General features: G+C 51.1%; 5 protein-coding genes across 5 annotated transcripts; 2 read left to right on the top strand and 3 right to left on the bottom strand.

Annotated features, from left to right (window-relative positions):
• Positions 1–5,231: 5,231 nt before the first annotated feature.
• N7515_008438 (zinc finger CCHC domain-containing protein) lies at positions 5,232–6,533 on the bottom strand (the record flags this gene model as incomplete). The annotated part of the gene is made up of 1 exon (XM_056669182.1): positions 5,232–6,533. One exon carries the CDS (start codon positions 6,531–6,533, stop codon positions 5,232–5,234), a length of 1,302 nt encoding a protein of 433 aa, XP_056519012.1.
• A 1,344-nt stretch (positions 6,534–7,877) lies between these two features.
• Positions 7,878–8,477, top strand: N7515_008437 (uncharacterized protein; the record flags this gene model as incomplete). The annotated part of the gene is made up of 1 exon (XM_056669181.1): positions 7,878–8,477. The coding sequence occupies one exon, from the start codon at positions 7,878–7,880 to the stop codon at positions 8,475–8,477; it is 600 nt and encodes a 199-aa protein (XP_056519011.1).
• Positions 8,478–10,660: 2,183 nt separating this feature from the next.
• On the bottom strand, positions 10,661–12,363 carry N7515_008436 (uncharacterized protein; the record flags this gene model as incomplete). The annotated part of the gene is made up of 3 exons (XM_056669180.1): positions 10,661–10,806; positions 10,863–11,127; positions 11,185–12,363. 3 exons carry the CDS (start codon positions 12,361–12,363, stop codon positions 10,661–10,663), a joined length of 1,590 nt encoding a protein of 529 aa, XP_056519010.1.
• A 1,010-nt stretch (positions 12,364–13,373) lies between these two features.
• On the bottom strand, positions 13,374–14,463 carry N7515_008435 (uncharacterized protein; the record flags this gene model as incomplete). Its single annotated transcript, XM_056669179.1, has 4 exons — positions 13,374–13,574; positions 13,627–13,770; positions 13,836–14,042; positions 14,098–14,463. The coding sequence occupies 4 exons, from the start codon at positions 14,461–14,463 to the stop codon at positions 13,374–13,376; spliced, it is 918 nt and encodes a 305-aa protein (XP_056519009.1).
• A 357-nt stretch (positions 14,464–14,820) lies between these two features.
• On the top strand, positions 14,821–17,957 carry N7515_008434 (putative AP-3 complex subunit delta; the record flags this gene model as incomplete). The annotated part of the gene is made up of 5 exons (XM_056669178.1): positions 14,821–14,992; positions 15,046–15,242; positions 15,307–15,690; positions 15,739–15,967; positions 16,018–17,957. The coding sequence occupies 5 exons, from the start codon at positions 14,821–14,823 to the stop codon at positions 17,955–17,957; spliced, it is 2,922 nt and encodes a 973-aa protein (XP_056519008.1).
• Positions 17,958–17,975: the final 18 nt, after the last annotated feature.

Raw genomic sequence — 17,975 nt, 5'->3', positions numbered from 1 at the left:
AGTTCGCGGATGTCTTCTCGAAGAAGGAATCGGATACACTACCGCCGTACCGACCTGGGACTGACCACAAGATCGAGTTAGTGGACCAGGCCACACCGGGATATTGCCCGCTGTACAAGATGTCCGTGGAGCAACTCGAGGCCGCAAAGACATATATCACAGAGAACTTAGAGAAAGGGTTCATCGTGCCTAGCAGCGCTCCGTTTGCCTCCCCAATCCTCCTCGCTAAGAAACCAGGAGGTGGATTACGTTTCTGTGTGGATTTCCGTAAACTAAATCAGGTCACGAAAAGGGATGTCTATCCATTACCGCTGATCGATGAGCTAATGCAGCGTGTACGAAAGGCTCGATACTTCACGAAGGTTGACATTCGACAAGGATTCCACCGAATCAGGATGGACCCGGATTCCGAGGATCTTACTACCTTCCGTTCTAGGTATGGGTCGTATAAGTATCGAGTGATGCCTTTCGGCCTCACGAACGGACCGGCGACTTTTCAGAGGTTCATGAACTCCGTTCTTGGGGATGCCCTCGACGTCTATGCCACGGCCTTTGTCGACGACATTCTGATTTACAGTGAAACATATGAGGACCATGTTCGGCATGTGACAGACGTCCTTCAAAGACTGAAGAGTGCCGGGCTGCAGGCGAGCCTCGGTAAGTGTGAGTTCCACACACAGAGGACGAAGTTCTTAGGATTCATCGTGGGCGCCGACGGAATCGCAGTGGACCCAGACAAGGTCCAGGTTATTCACGGCTGGAAGCCTCCATCAACGGTAAAGGGGGTACAGTCATTCTTAGGTTTCTGCAACTTTTACCGGCGTTTCATCGGGAACTATGGTCGGATCGCGAAACCGCTGTTTCACCTAACAAAGAAGACGTCCCCATGGCAATGGACCGCCGAACACGGAAGGGCCTTTTCCACGCTGAAAGAAATGCTCACGAACGCACCTATCCTGGCTCATTATGACCCAGCAGCGCAGACCCGGGTCGAGACAGACGCCTCGGATGGGGTCGTGGGAGCTGTTCTTTCCCAGCTCGGGAAGGATAATCATTGGCACCCGATCGCTTACTTTTCCAAGACCATGGACCCTGCGGAGCGGAACTATGAAATTCATGACAAGGAATTGCTAGCGGTTATTCGTGCTTTTCAGGAATGGGAAGCAGAGCTAATCGGCCTCCAAAACAAGAGGGCATTCGAGGTCTTCACTGACCACCAGGCGTTACAGTGGTTCCGAACAAAGAAAAAGCTAAATGCTAGACAGATTCGCTGGAGCCAGTTCATGGAAGATTACCACTTCGAGATTAAATATCGAGCTGGCAAAAAGAACGTACTCGCCGACGTTCTCTCAAGGAAGGACTTAGAGGATCGCCAAGATTCGAGTGAACTAGTGTTACTTCCTGAACGACATTGGAAGGACCCAGGAAACGTTACATTAGCGCCAGTGAACCCGACGTCAGTGGAACCAGCGCCAGTGAACCAGACCTCAGTGGAACCAGTGTCAACTACCGCCGACTTAGTTGACCGGGTGAAAGAGAGTAACCTTGCGCACGATAGCCTAGAGGAAAAAAGGCGGGAAGCCCTCGAAGACGAGGAATCCGAATGGACGATCCGGAATGGACTCTTGCTTCGTGATGGAAAACTTGTCGTGCCCGATGATGGAGACCTTCGTGCTCGACTACTCGACGAAATCCATCGGCAACCCAGCACTGCCCATCCCGGAATCGATAAAACGGCTCAACTCCTGGCAGCTCGCTATTACTGGCCGGGATGGCTTCGAGACGTACGAAGGTACGTGGATCACTGTTATGTCTGCAAGAGGACGAAGGCCTGGAGGGATCACCCTCCGGGACTCCTCCAGCCACTGCCGATACCCGAGCGACCTTGGCAACATGTTACCATCGATTTCTGCTCGTTCTCGAAGGATAAAGCGGGATACGACAATATCATGGTGGTTGTGTGCCGGCTCACAAAGCGGCCAATCTCCATTCCATGCACTAAGGAGGTCGATGCGAAGATTACTGCGGAACTCTTCGTTAAGCATATCTTACGATGGAGTGGTATCCCGGATTCCGTGGTATCTGACAGAGGGCCACAATTTATCTCTGATTTCTGGAAGGAGTTCTGTCGTGTCCTGCAAGTCAAGAGGAAGCTATCGACGGCTCGGCACCCTCAAACGGACGGGCAGACTGAGATCGCAAACCAGTACATCACGCAGAGGTTGCGACCGTACGTTAGCCACCATCAAGACGACTGGTCGGAGTGGTTACCCATGATCGATCTTGCCGCTGCTTCCCTTCCATCAGCGTCTACTGGCATGTCTCCTTTTTTCGTCGAGAGAGGTTACGAACCGAGAATGACATTCGACTGGCAAGACTCGGAGGACTCGACTGCCCAGGACCAGCCTGGAACCGTGGAAGCAAGGAACTACGTCCAGCGCATACACGATGCTTGGGAAACGGCGAAGGAGCAGATGGCTAAAGCACAAGACCGGCAGAGAACTCAGGCCAATCGGCACCGGAGGAGCGTGAATTTTGACGTGGGCGACTCCGTTTATCTTACCTTGCAAGGCCTACGACAGGAGAGGCCCAGCAAAAAGCTCTCCCACAAAGCCGCTGGGCCGTTCGAGGTCGTAAGAAAGGTGGGCCATGCGTTTGAATTACGACTGCCACCGGAATACGATATCCACCCTGTCTTCGCACCGGAGAAGCTCCGTCTGGCCAGTAAACCAGGTCAGCCACCCTTAACCAGCCAGATTCAAGATCCGGAACCTCCTGTGAATATAGCCGGCGAAGACGAATGGGAAGTTGACCACGTTTTGGATTCTCGCCTGTACTACCGCAAACTCCAGTACAAGGTCAAATGGAAAGGCTATGACATCGACAACACCTGGTATCCTGCAGGCAACCTACGCAATGCGCCGTACAAGGTGCAGGAATTCCATGAGAAATACCCGAGCAAACCGGGTCCTCCAGCGAGATTACAGCATTGGATAAACTGCGCCCTGCAGGACGAGTACCCAGATGAGCACCAGGATGATGGCAAAGTCGCTCAACGGGACTGAGCGAATCTTGGAGGGGGGAAATGTGACACTGCAGGTGGGTTCTGCCAGGCCTGTCCAGGCGGTGAGTCGAATCAGGTCATGTGACAGGAGGAGGAGAGACGAGGGACTTGTTTTGTTGCGCGCCTCTTTCGTTTTCTTTCTTTTCTTTCTCTCTTCTTCCTTTCCTTAGACTAGTTATCTTGTCGAATTGGACTCTTTTGCAAGAATAGCCTACTGTCACACCATCCGAGGCGTCTGTCTCGACCCGGGTCTGCGCTGCTGGGTCATAATGAGCCAGGATAGGTGCGTTCGTGAGCATTTCTTTCAGCGTGGAAAAGGCCCTTCCGTGTTCGGCGGTCCATTGCCATGGGGACGTCTTCTTTGTTAGGTGAAACAGCGGTTTCGCGATCCGACCATAGTTCCCGATGAAACGCCGGTAAAAGTTGCAGAAACCTAAGAATGACTGTACCCCCTTTACCGTTGATGGAGGCTTCCAGCCGTGAATAACCTGGACCTTGTCTGGGTCCACTGCGATTCCGTCGGCGCCCACGATGAATCCTAAGAACTTCGTCCTCTGTGTGTGGAACTCACACTTACCGAGGCTCGCCTGCAGCCCGGCACTCTTCAGTCTTTGAAGGACGTCTGTCACATGCCGAACATGGTCCTCATATGTTTCACTGTAAATCAGAATGTCGTCGACAAAGGCCGTGGCATAGACGTCGAGGGCATCCCCAAGAACGGAGTTCATGAACCTCTGAAAAGTCGCCGGTCCGTTCGTGAGGCCGAAAGGCATCACTCGATACTTATACGACCCATACCTAGAACGGAAGGTAGTAAGATCCTCGGAATCCGGGTCCATCCTGATTCGGTGGAATCCTTGTCGAATGTCAACCTTCGTGAAGTATCGAGCCTTTCGTACACGCTGCATTAGCTCATCGATCAGCGGTAATGGATAGACATCCCTTTTCGTGACCTGATTTAGTTTACGGAAATCCACACAGAAACGTAATCCACCTCCTGGTTTCTTAGCGAGGAGGATTGGGGAGGCAAACGGAGCGCTGCTAGGCACGATGAACCCTTTCTCTAAGTTCTCTGTGATATATGTCTTTGCGGCCTCGAGTTGCTCCACGGACATCTTGTACAGCGGGCAATATCCCGGTGTGGCCTGGTCCACTAACTCGATCTTGTGGTCAGTCCCAGGTCGGTACGGCGGTAGTGTATCCGATTCCTTCTTCGAGAAGACATCCGCGAACTGGTGATACTCCTTCGGGATCGTTTCTCGGATTGTCCGCAGCTCCGTCTCTTTTTCGGAGAGTTCATCGATGGCATGCTGGATCTCGCAGAGGGAGGTAATAAAGGTCTCCGTACCGGGTTTACGGGCACATCTTTCGAAACCGACCCGTCCGATCGCTGCAATTTCGAAGTTTTGGAGAACTTTCTCTGGCTGTACCTTCCGATAGGGAGTCGGCGTTACACTCTGATTCGACAGCGCCCGGTGCATTTTCTTCAGGGTATCCTCTCCATGGGAATGGTTATATGACCGTGGGATCCGTTTCTGGGGTTTAGATTCCTTTTCCGAGAGGAGACCCTTCTCAAACTTCCGGTCACGTCGTTCGCAGTCTCTCTGGTGCTCTAGATCCTCCTCCACGCATGGCCTTCTGAGGATTTGCATGGGAATTGGCCGTGTCAATTGGCACGCCACCTCTTCCTTTATGGCTTGAATCTTCTGCTCTGTGGTCCGCGGAGCTGGCCATAGTAGTCGAGAGTTCCGACTGTCCAGCAGCACGTCCTGTTCTGCTAGCCATAGCCTGCCGATGATCATGTTGTGGTGGCCGATGTCAGCTATCATCATAGTTGCCAATGGCTGGCGATGGTTATCCACGATCAGGGGTACTCTGGCGACATGGGTGATAGGCGCCGACTGTCGCCCATCGTACGCTCTGATCGAATGTGCACCCATATCCTGCACTCTCGCAGTGCGTAGACCGTACCTGCCTAACTTCTCCACCACCCGGGTGTGAATCATAATGTACATATCTGCTCCAGAATCTACTAACGCGTTGACTTGAAAAAATAACGAATTGATTGGAATTTGTGCCTTGGTCAGGAAGCTCTTAGATGAGAGCAGCTTCGTGATGTCAATTCCGCTAGTAGATTGCCGTGAGACGCCTAGGCGGGAGACTTGCCCTAGGCGTACTCTTTTCCCTGCTCGTCATCCGATCCTTCGAGTTCCACAATGCGGGGATCCGGGGTCACCACTGTTTCCTTGGGTTTAGTGGAGGCTGTCGCAACAGCCGCGGGGGTAGTAGTAGTCTTCTTTGGGCACTGGAGGCTGATGTGTCCGGGTTCTTTGCAATAGAAACACTTTCCTTCACTGACCAGTTTGTTCCGTTCCGCATCAGTCATTCTAGCCGGCGTAAATCCCTCTCGTTTGACTCGAGCGGTGGTCGGCTGGCTGGTGCCCGATGTGTTAGGGGCGGTGTGTGCGGTCGTGGTTCTTGCGCTTCCTCCTACTGTGCCACCCCGGTGATTCCTGCGGTCGGTGGATCGATGCTGTTGGAGCATGATCTCGTGGGAGATGCTCTGGCACTGTTCAGTGAAATTGTCGAACGTGACATGGGACTGGTTAACGGCCAGCATCATCTGGGTTTGAAGTAAGTTCGGCAGTTTCAAGTAGAGGTCGCGTTTCAAGTTCTCTCGGACCACGCATGCTTCCTCAGCGAGCTGGAGGAACTCAGCTAAGAAATCCGTGAAACCATCACGGGGCTTCATCGTTAGCTGATGGTAGGCGGAGTATGCTTCCGCCTTCCGATTCGGGTTAGCGAACACACTTCGCAGGTGACTAAGGATATCTTCCGCATCCTCGTATGGCCTGGTGGAGGCTTCATCCATGCGGGGGGCAATATGGAGCTGGGCTTTGCCCTCGCAGCGACTCTGTACATAGAGCTTACGATGTACTGGTTCAGGATAATGGTCCGCATTTGCGAGTAGCTTCTGGCGGATCGTTGTGGCCCAAGCTTCGTATCGGACTTCCTTCCCATCGCTAAACATTGGTGCGTCAGGCATACGAGCAGATTTCCTCGGGACCGCAGCTTCCATACTCGGTGTGCTCCGGTTCTGTAGATCGAAAAACTTCATAGCCATCTCGTTCTGTTTCGCCACGGCTGCTTTCTCTGCTACTAGAGCGGCTTCGAGGGTGGTTTGAGCTCTGTTCTGCTGCTCGATTGCTCCCTGGTATTGGACTAGGGCCTCATCGTTGTCGTTCTGGAGCTCGATATTCCGTGCCTCGAGTTCGTGAAACTTCTGTTCGAGGGCTTGGTACAGCGTCGAGAGCTTAGGATACCGATCTTTCTCTTCGGTGTTTTCGAGTCGCCTCGCGACCGACGACGAGTCGAGTCGGAAGGAGATCAGGCGAGATGCGTGTCTCGGTGTGGTATCGTCATTGCCAGCGGCAGTGCTGGGCGCGGGATCTGGGTTCGGAGAAGCCATCCTAGCTTCTCGGCACGGTCGGCAACCGTGGTTCGGGATCGGGATCGGGATCGGGATCGGGATCGGGATCTGGAGCGAGTCGGGATTCGGTGGGGTGGACCGGTGCCAAGATACGCGTTACAGGAACGCGCGTCTGTGCGGCCGGCGGTCCAGAAATGAAAGTAAAAGGAGACTAGTTATTATGTGACAGTAGGCTATTCTTGCAAAAGAGTCCAATTCGACAAGATAACTAGTCTAAGGAAAGGAAGAAGAGAGAAAGAAAAGAAAGAAAACGAAAGAGGCGCGCAACAAAACAAGTCCCTCGTCTCTCCTCCTCCTGTCACATGACCTGATTCGACTCACCGCCTGGACAGGCCTGGCAGAACCCACCTGCAGTGTCACATTTTCCTTCCTTCCTTCTCTCCTCATGCTTAATTGCTTCGTTTAATGCCACTACATTGGTCGATCTTCATCATTCGTAACTGACGTAACAATATGAAACACTGGATGGAGTTTTCTCATGCTCTGCGGTAGTCTCATTGCTGGTGCCGCAACATCAAAACCAAGCGACCATCATGACTCACCCGAGTGGTGTCCAGTCCATTGGCTTCATTCAATATGGGCTGGCTCGGGTTGGGTCGATGATCTGAAGAGAGCAATCTGCCCGAGGTCGTTGGATACAAAATCGCCCATCATCCAACTTACCACGGGATGTCGGCCCGAGTTATCGGTGGAATCCATGGCCCATGGGGTTTCCCTTTCTGCCACTGGTCCATTTCCTGTTCCTGTCGGTCATGTCACCGCTCGCTGTTTCAATGTCGATTTTGACGACATTGATGAGTTGGTCCAGTGTGAAACGTTATCGGCATCATCATAACATTTTATCAAAGGTCCTCTCCACGAAAGCCGGTGGTTGAGTTAAGGTATGCCCGTTATAATCGGAGGTTTCGTTACTCTCATCGATTAGGTATCATTTTTTCTTCAACGGATAACCTGGTGAAGCCTTTGTTACGGCATGTGGGCCTGACACCACCTACCGAACGTAAGTCCAGGCGTTAACCAAAAAGACCACTATGACAACTAACTAGTTGTCATGTCAGGTTTCCAATTCATACCCACAGTACAGGATCTTAACAGCCTTAGACACAAGTCTCTGTGTTGCGAGAGATCGGGTTACTCCGGGCATAGCAGTAAGCTGAGCGCGAGAGGCTGCTATTTCCCTTCTTCTTTTCCCAGAATCACCCCACTTTCTTTTTTCTCTCTTCCTCTTCAACTGTTATCACCTTCAGGCAAGGTTCAAGTGCAAGTCATCAACCTTGCTCCCTTCTCATCTCTTTTCTTCCTTGATCCATCTCCCTCATCAAAATGGATCAGATCGAAGAGCTTCGGAATAGTATTACCAGCGATGTCGATCGCCAGGTCACACCTCTTATCGACATCCTTCGCGCTCAGATCCAAAGTCTCCGAGATGACCTTCAACGGGTTCAAAGTCAAACCGAGCAGATTCAACACCGCTCATCCTCCTCATCGAAGCGACCAAAACCCTCGCTTCCCAATCCAGAAAAGTTCACTGGTGCGATGGTCAAATATGACACGTGGGATGCTGCCATCCGCGCAAAGCTCGCCATTGACGGACCAGCTATTGGAGATTCGACAGCACAATTCTATTATGTTTACATGAATCTCTCGAGCCAGGTCCAAGCAATGGTTTTGCCGCAGCTCGCAACTGCGCGTGACAACGACAGCCACAACTATCAGACCATTCTTGACCAACTTCGTCGGGTATATGACAATCCGAATAAAGTTCAAGAGGCAGAGGACCGCCTCCTTTCCGTTCGACAAGGCGCCGACGAGTCCCTCGCCGCTTATATTGCCAAGTTTGAACGTCTTCTTTACGAGGCCAGAGGCCAGCATTGGCCGGATGTCACGAAGAAACGTTTCAAACAAGAAGAGTATAGCATTTAAACTAGATTATCAAAGGTGGAAGAGAAACAGAAGGATGAAGACAAGTGAAAGATGATGGGCTGATGCAATCATGCTACGTCATCAGTATCCTAACACATCCCTGAGATCCGCCCTGTGGACTCTTCTCATCTGAGTTGTAAACCTATGTCACTAACTCGTGACACAGTGTTCCTGGTCGATCGATGCGTGCTAGCTCGTCCTTGACGTCGGATTTTGCAGCTTCAAAGTACGGAATGTACGCTCTATCAGGCATACCCAAGTATGAAATGATCTGTATGAATTCAGAATGCCGAGGCGGCAGGCCGAGTGCTAATGTCCGATTCGCCGCAGTTTGCGTTTGCCGAAGCCCGAAGATGGCCGCCCGAGGCTGGTCACGAGACCCCGGAACGGAGGAACTTCCCCTGGAGCGGACACCTGTAGATATCTTCATCCGCCTCCTGAACTCGAGATAAACACACACAATATACGAGACTTCTAGCACCCACATGACCTGCGTAAGGTTGTTACGCGTAGCCGACTGGTCACTGTGAGTTAGAATGTCCACGGGTTATACTCGCCTAGTTCCAACTGCGGATTCCAAGAGTATCTCGCAACCGTACCGTTGCTATGCAAAGCCTTACGTCGGGTTCGGGTCCTGTGAGTATCTTGCAGAACGTGCCAGAAGTGCGCGCCAAGTAAGTCAATCACTAAGTGTTACCACTAAGTGAATCCCCTACTTGTAGGTTGGGTTGTCTTGAAGGTGAACTGTGAAGTGCAAAGTACTAAAGGTAGTAACCGAGTAACAATGTGCAATTGATCGCGAAGAACTAAATACATGATAGTGAAATGAGTGTCCTTATATATCTAGTCCTCCTTGATGGCATGTGTGGTATGGCGGTAGATGGTATAATGGTAGATGACTCTTGGCACGTTCTACCCGTATACCCAGCTACCCTCCTACCACCTTGGTCACGTGCGTGGTGGCCGTTTCCTGAGTTGCGCTAACCGTCACGTCGGATAAGCGGGTATTGTTTGTGACGGTTGAATGCGCCGTTTCTGGCTCCCTTGTCTGGAGAGCCTCCTTGGAGCCTTCTGAGGCCTGCCCAAGTATACCGAAACGCACGTGATGACGCTAGTGCCTGGCGTCCGCGGAATGATTGGTTCACGGTTGCCCCTCAAATAGCTGCGGCCCCCGCGCCTCTTTGAGGTTCGTAACAAAGGTGTACCTTGTAGCAGCGTTCAGCTGTTCTGGGGGCGTCGATGTCCCCGAATGTATTTTCGAGATGTTGACGGAAATTGTGGTGGTCATTGAAGATATCGGTTCGGGCGTGGTCAGGGACAACACTTCGATTGGCTTTCCGTAATAATCGCGAATGTGTGGTTCATACCAGTCTCATAGGTTGACTCAAAAATCACCTTGCTTGCTTCGGTGGGAAGTTTGGTTTTGCTCATGTCTATGTGCATGTCCATCTGGGTGAGGCATCCACTAGGCTTCGTTCGGTTACCTTCGAAACACTCAGCCTTGGGGGGTCGTGGCTCTTGGACTGCATCAGCAGGTGCTGAAGCGATGGCCTGTGCATGAAGCTGCTCCAGGTGAATCCTTCGCACTATTGCTGTGCTGAATTTGCTGTTTGTAGTTGCCACCAAGCAACTCCAAGTTACTTTTGAGCTCCTGCGCAATGTGCTGTAGTTCCTGAATGCGGTTGTCTCTCTTGACATTGGAATCTGGGTCAGTGGATTGGCAAGGGGAGTGTTTAAAACTTATGTCCAGTGACTGTATGATCTCTCCTACTACATAATATTACTAATGTACAGATAAACTAACTAACTAGATAATCCACGCCGGTAAAAGGAGGTTTGAAACACTGGTGGCTATGGCTTGCGGTACATCACCGTACATGCATGGCGGCTATGGAGGGCAAGGTGGAAGACCAGAAAAAACTCAGGGAGGATCCTCCGGATGGATTGTTCATAGAAACAAGATGGCATAATGTAAACAGCATAAACAAGTAAACAAAATTATAAATCCATGCGAGCAGCCATCTAGTCGTCTTCCAGCTCGTAACATTCGTACTCGAAGCAACTTTAGCAAAGCGGTTGCCTTCTCATGTGCCCGAAGGTCTATGGGTATATGGACCAAAAGTGACCGGAGAGAAAACAAGATATCATTCAAAACCAGCAGGAAACACGCGAACCCCAATTTCTCATGGTGCGGGGGCCGCGGGAGAGGCATCAGGCTTCTTTTCCACTTTGGGGCCTCCTTTACCACCGCGGCGATTAGCACCACCCAACACCCACATTGCGAAACTCCCGGGGACTTCCGGTCCTCTAGCTTTAGCTTTCTTGGGCCCTAGAAAAAAATGTAAGTGCGTGATTCTAGCAGGTCTTTCGCAGGAACTTTCTTACCATCTGCTTTTTTCTTTGTGTCGGCCGGTGGATCAGGAGGTTTTGCTGGGGCTGCATCTGCCGCCGGGGGAGCATCCTCCTTTGGCTTTTCAGGAATAGGCCACATGTGCATGGTGATCGCCCAGTCAGGCTCAACCACAGTCTCCCATACCTGTGGAAGGATGATGTCGCCATTGGGACCGACAAGATCATAATGACCTTCAGCCACATGAGGTCCAATGACATCAATATGGACGAAAGCCTGCCGGATAAGTTCTTCCATTCCCTATGACCGAAAGTTAACATGAATTCGTTCATAGAGAGAGGGAGGATGTGAACGTACCTGCCATGTTGCACAGAGCTCGAATGGGAAGCTGAATTTTCTACCGATCGCGTCTTTAAACTTGATGGGCGGCTTCTTCTCTGGAGGCGGCGGCGGTGGCGGTGGTTCGGCAGCTTTGGCAGCCGCTTCTTTGGCAGCCGCTGTGGCAGCAGCGGCAGCATCGGCAGCTGCAGCGGCGGCCGCTTTTTCTGCCTCCTCTTTCGCCTTTGCGGCATCCTCTGCGGCCTTTTTCTCCGCGTCAGCTCGAGCGAGAGCTGCAGCTTCCAGCGTAATCTTCCTATCGTGCGCTATCTGTGCTTCCTGGGCTGCCTTTTCGGCCGCGGCGCGTTCAATTGCCTGCTTCTGGGCGAGCTCCTTTGCTTCGCGCTCTTGCTCTTTCGCTTCGCGCGCTAGTCGATCATCCAGAATCAATTTCTCCAGCCTCGCAATCTGCTCATCTTTGGCCGCGTCGACCGGAGGCACGGGCGGAGGCGCGGGAGCTGGAGCGGGAGCAGGAGCAGGGGAAGGTTCGGGGACAGGTGTCGAGGCCGGAGGGGATTTAGGTTCCGGTTGCGATGGAGGAGAAGGCACCGGGGGATACGCGGGGGGCCAATAATGAGGAGGCATCATGCCCGGGATTGGTGCTCCGAAATAGTTAGGTTGATCTCGATAGTAAGCAGCCGGGGCGTATGGCATCAACTCATGTGGGTATCCAGTGTAAGGCGGGTGGGAAGCGTGAGGACCCATCGCATGCGGTATGGGTGGCTGCATCGGATTATGCAGCTGGGGTGGTGGCTGGCGAGGCGCATGTCGCGAGTGTAATTGGGCCTGATCAGGGAGAAAGTGTGACCCGTGTGGTGGAAATTGGGGTGGATATGCATAAGGTGGCACCCCATAATGGTTCGGCGGTCCTGAGTTATGAGAAACTCTCATGAGCTCCGAGGTGACCGGGAGAGGATTGTGGTGGGCATATGGGGCATGGCCATGGCCTGGGACGGGAGGATAGGGAGCGTAAGTAGGACCAGATGACTGGCTGGGTGCGTATCCAGGGGCGGGTGGCACAGGAGGTTGTTGCCATTGCCTCCGATCATTCTGGCGACCAAAGGCGGGAGGATACTCGTCGCCCGAATCACTGTCGGGAGAGTCTGGTGATTGTTGTCTTCGGCCTCGAGGGGCGTACGACGGATGTTCTGGAATCATGCGTCGCGGGTTTGGGCGACGGCCCGAAGCGGATCGTGAACCGTGGGGCGGACGACTGTGGTGCGAAGTGTTTGGTCGAGAGGCTGAATCTGACGGTTTCAATTCATCCGGATATGGCAAATGCGCCCAATCATCGTAGTCCTGGTACTCATGACTTTCTAGCTCGGAAGGCGCAGAAATATGTACACCAGACGAATCTTCGTCGGAGAAAGAATCCGAACCGTGGGGGTCTGAACCAATCGAGATACTGAGCCTGCTAGATAGGAGAATATGAGGATGAGAAAATGAGGTTTAAAGAAGAAAGAGTTTAAGAAAAGGAAAGAAAAGAGCTAAACATACGACATAGAGACAATGAGTAGACTCGGGGAATATCAAGGAAAGCAATTCCTCTCTCTCTCTGTCGCATGCGCGAAGTGAGGAGGGAATCAAGAAGGTTTGACCAATAACCCGGTTGGTGGGGGTAAAGTTGTGAAGAGAAGAGAAGTCGAAATAAAAAAATGATTTGACGCGGGGGTTAGCGCATTGACTTTATTTTCGTGCTCGGGAGAGAGGGGGATTTGATCTCGATAGAGGAAAGAAGAAGAATGACACAGATACCCCTTGCTCTGGTACCAGGGATACAAAAAGTATATTCACATATGACTACGGAGTACGTAGTAAAGAGTACAGTTTTAGCAATTAGGGGTACCATGTATATCGAAAGAAAACAAGTAGGAAAGAACCTCAAAAAGAAGGAGAAGCTCTTATTTAGTGTTCAACTATGACTCTTTCTTGGGCCCGTTGGGCAGTTGTTTTTGGTTTTTTTTTCTTTCATTATCTTTTGTGTGTAAACTGGCTTTTTCTTGTCGGTTCTTGACACATCTGCTGCCCAAATGCCCAATATCAACTTTCTAAACCATTAGCTCTGAGCATATGGAACACTCTAGAATCTCATTCTTCATTGTATTACTGCACGGGGTATTCTCAATCGCAAATCAGGGGACTAATTTGAGCCTCAAAAGAAAAGTATTTCACTTGAAGCGATTCAGCAACTCTTTGGCCGCAATCAGCTCGCTTCGACTGGATGCCCAATGCTGGTCATCGACTGACCGTGACTCAACAATATCGCCCAACCTTTGTAGCGCAAAGGCCTTCAAACGTTCTAGGGTCTTCTTGGAAGGAGTTTGACCTGATACGCCTGCATAATCATTGTCAAGCACCCGAGTCGATGCCTAGGATACCTGGATTAGTATGGAAAAGAATGGTCAATAGTTCTTGACTTACCAGAATCAACCCGTAGAATCCTCGCAAATAGTCATCACAAAGCTCAATACTGCGACTAAAGTGCTGCACCGATCTCCCAAGAAGCCGGGATGTGTCCCCCTCCGAGGCACAGATGTATAACAATTCACCGAGACGCGAATGTATCTTTAGTGTGCAGGAAAGATTAGTGTTTATCCCCATAAGATCAGGACAAGGTTCATTGTGCGTACATTCCATGAGTTAGGAGCAATGAGTAAAGCCTCCTCAAGGCTAAAGATGGCCTGGGAACCCAGCCCCTGTGATTGATACAAGTCCGCTAGTTCACACCAGGCTTCAGCATCGGTAGGAATGGCATCGAGAAGTTGAATAAGGGCCGAAATTGCATCCGACGGCCGGTCAAGTGAGCGCAGCAACGCTATCCGGCGCTTGAGAATGGGCTGTGTCATAGGGTCAGTCTTGCCGTGCCTTCTAGGACCTGTAACTAATACTGACCACATTCACGGGGCTCTGTGACAGGGTATTATCGTATTCCTGCAGGCATTTCTCTAGTGCAGAGTGATCCTTGGCAGTTGCCTCCTCGTACAGCCCTCGAAGTCCCATGATCCTTTCATTAGAAGGCCCAAACCGGAGGCTGAGGCGATTTAGGCAGTTTTGTGCTGACTGGTCATCCCCTGTCCGAAGACATGCCAACATAAGCTGCTCTACTCGTACGTAGTAGTCTGCAGTCTTTGTGGAATTGGATGAGGTAGCCCCAGACCCAGATTCTTGACCAAGAATGGCTGGTGCTTGCTGAGCAAGATGAAGCGCAGAGATCAGATCAGATCCGTTGATCTCCCGAACATCGACGGGACCAGCCATGATAGACTGTCAATGAGAATAGTAGCGCCTAGAAGGAGCGATTATTTGAGGGTATATTGATAGCAGTGGTGTCCAATCAGCATATAGGGAAGGTGGTTGAGAGGACAGAATAGTACACCGGAGCTTTGGAACTAGCCACAGTCCCGTGATCCTTATCGGGCGGGCCGAACTTCCAACTCTCCACCCCGCGGAGCTCGGATTGCTTGCAATCGTGTCACTCAAATCTCTTGAATTACTGCGTATGGCTGATTTGCCAGTTCTTTTTACCATCATGAACCTCTACCAGTCTCACTAGGCTACTTTAGTACTATTTTCCCCTTCATCTATACGCGCTCGTGACGACAGATAGCCGACACAATGTGGGCACCCCATGTTTCTGCCCCGGAACGACCAACACTAACTGCCAATAGGTTCGAAAAATCTCTTTATGACCTTATCAAAGGCCTCCGGCTTCATAAGGGAGGCGAAAATGAGTACATCCAAAGTTGCTTGCGTGAATGCAAGGCCGAAATCAAAACGCAAGACATGGGTACTATCAAATGCTCCCCCGACATTGGCTTGTTACTGATCCTCCCCAATCAGACAAAAAGGCCACAGCTCTCCTAAAGCTCATTTATCTTGAAATGTTTGGATACGATATGTCCTGGGCATCTTTTCACGTTCTCGAAGTCATGTCCTCGGCCAAATACCTTCAGAAACGAGTCGGGTATCTTGGAGCGGTCCAGAGCTTTCGACCAGATACCGAAGTCCTGATGCTAGCGACCAACCTACTGAAAAAGGTATGTGACCTACATATCCCTAAATGCATCTTCTATGGGTTTCAAGCCGTTAATGACTGTGTAGGACATTGTAACCTCCAGCATTCCGAATATGTCCCTTCCGTTAATTACCTTGCCGCACATCATTACACCTGCTCTGGCAATGTCCTTGCTACCTGATATACTGTCCCGGCTTTCACATTCGAGCCCTGTGGTGCGCAAAAAAACGATAGTCTGCCTTTATAGGCTCGCTTTGGTGTACCCCGAAGCTCTCAAGTTAGCATGGCCCAAGATCAAAGACCATCTCATGGACGACCAAGAAGATGTCAGTGTTACTACTGCGGCTATCAACGTCGTTTGTGAGCTTGGTTGGCGACGACCTCATGACTTTCTTCCTCTGGCACCCCGGTTCTTCGAGCTCCTTGTTGATAGCGGCAACAATTGGATGGCCATCAAAATCATCAAACTTGTGAGTCAGTCGCGAATCAGTTTTCTGAAGTTTTGCTGACTGTCATAGTTTGCAACATTAACCCCTATAGAGCCAAGGCTGACACGCAAACTCCTGCGTCCATTGACGAATATCATCCAAACCACCTCTGCAATGTCCTTGCTTTATGAATGTATTAATGGGATCATTCAAGGAGGAATTCTGGATGGGGAAGATAATCTTCAGGAAAGGGACGAAGTTGCCACTCTTTGCGTTGGAAAATTGCGGGGAATGATAGTCTTGGATAGTGATCCGAACCGTGAGTTTCCCTCTCGCTGCGTCTGAGACTGCGTCTCTAAACATCCCCAGTCAAGTATGTTGCGCTTCTTGCGTTGAACCGCATTGTCGCTACACACCCGTCATTGGTTTCCATGCAGCAAGACGTTATTATGGATTGCCTGGATGATGCGGATGTTTCGATTCGATTGCAGGCTTTAGAGCTTGCCGTTGGAATGGTCAGCAGCGATTCCCTACAGCCTGTGGTGAATCGTTTGATAGATCAATTGCGGCAAGCCTCGGTGCCTGCAGCAGAATTGATCGATACATCTAAAGCCTCTGAGAATCCCGAGGCCCTGAGTATATGGCCCGATGACTACAAGACCGAAGTTGTCCACAAGATCTTGGATCTCTGTTCCCAAAAGAACTATTCTGAGATCTTGGACTTTGACTGGTATGTTGCCGTGTTAGTGCAGCTAGTCGGACTTCTGCCGCCATCCGAGTACAAAGAAGATAGCGGCCATTACAAGGAACAAGAGGCTATGCCCCACTTGAGGATGAACGCTGCGCTCCGAATAGGTACAGAGATTCGGAATGTTGCTGTAAGGGTAAAAGGGGTCCGCTTGGAGGCCACAAGAGCCGCCGAATCACTCGTGCTTATCGACAACCGATCTCATCTCTTTCCTCCCGGTTCAACAGTCGGCGATGGGGTTCTGGGCCCAGTTGCCTGGGTTGTTGGTGAATATGCAGAATATTTGCTATCGCCTGACCGGACACTACTCTCACTGATCGACATGTCGAATGCATCGTTCCCCTCGAGAACGCTATCCCTCTTTTTGCAAGCCATACCGAAGGTTTTTGTTCGGGTTAGCCAGACCAACGATCCAGGGGATTCCTGGAAGAGCGAGATGTCACTTTTGCTTGCTCGTGTCGTTGAGTTCCTCGAAGCTCTGGCGGCACATCCTGATTTAGATGTTCAGGAGCGCGCCATTGAGTTTCTAGAAGCTCTCCGTCTAGCAGCCGAGGCATTGGACTCCAAAACGCCAGAGATCCCGTTTCTTCTTGCGTCTGTCATACCAAACTTATTTGCGGGCCTCGAGCTAAACCCAGTTGCAAGCAATGCCCAGAGGAAGGTTGTATTGCCAGATAGCCTTCGCTTAGACGAGGCATTCAGGCGTGATCTCCCAGCTCTTTTCTACGACCTGGATAGCTCCTCATCACACGAATCAGAGTCTTGGCAGGTTTCAGACTTCTATCATGTCCCTGGGCTCTCCTCTTCAAACAAACAGGCTCGTGAAATGCTACCGGCTGATGTACAGCCCTACATGTCGTACCAGAACGCTACCGGTGCTCTGGTGGACTCTTCCACTGGAATTCAAAGAAGAATGCTCGAGCGCAAGGAACGCTTCAAAGACGATCCTTTCTATATCGCTTCTTCCGGGGCGTCATCTTGCACGTCTACGCCTATACATGATGCTCTCCGCACAGCCAATGGCGAGGACTTGGATATCGACTCTATTCCCATCGTTGATCTGAAGCTGGGAGACGAAAATCCTAGGAATGTCGACAGTGATCGTCAGAGAACTCATCGACTACCTCGCAGCAAATTGGTAGTTGCTGGCGATGAGACCTTTGAGACCCTAGACTATTTGCCTGATACCTCTATGCCCAAGGGTGCTGATGATGACCGCCCAATCACTAAGCGCTCTTTGCTTCAAGTCGACTCGAGCAGCCTAGGAACCTCGCCCCTGGCAAAAGCCCCATACCCCCATGTTATCCCAGATGAAGGGGAGATGGAGATGGCTCAAGCGATGCAACAAATTGAAGAGGCACGGTTGCAAATGCAACGAGCATCGGAGCGAATTCAACTAGAAGGCATTCCGGCAGAAGGAACCCTAGTCAAAAGGAAGAAGAAAAAGTCTAAAAAGCATATTGATGCGGCCGCCCAAGGAGTCAGCCCAGTGGATAATGACGACACAGAGCCTACCGAGGGGAAGAAGAAGAGAAAGAAGAAGACCAAGGAACCAGTATAGCCATCAGATGAGACTTGA

The sequence above is a fragment of the Penicillium bovifimosum genome (genome assembly GCF_028826915.1).
Source record: "Penicillium bovifimosum strain IBT 22155 chromosome Unknown utg000006l_segment0_segment0, whole genome shotgun sequence".
Classification (NCBI taxonomy): Eukaryota; Fungi; Ascomycota; class Eurotiomycetes; order Eurotiales; family Aspergillaceae; genus Penicillium; species Penicillium bovifimosum.
Note: the sequence above shows the minus strand (reverse complement) of the source record. Positions and strands in the feature narration are given on the sequence as shown.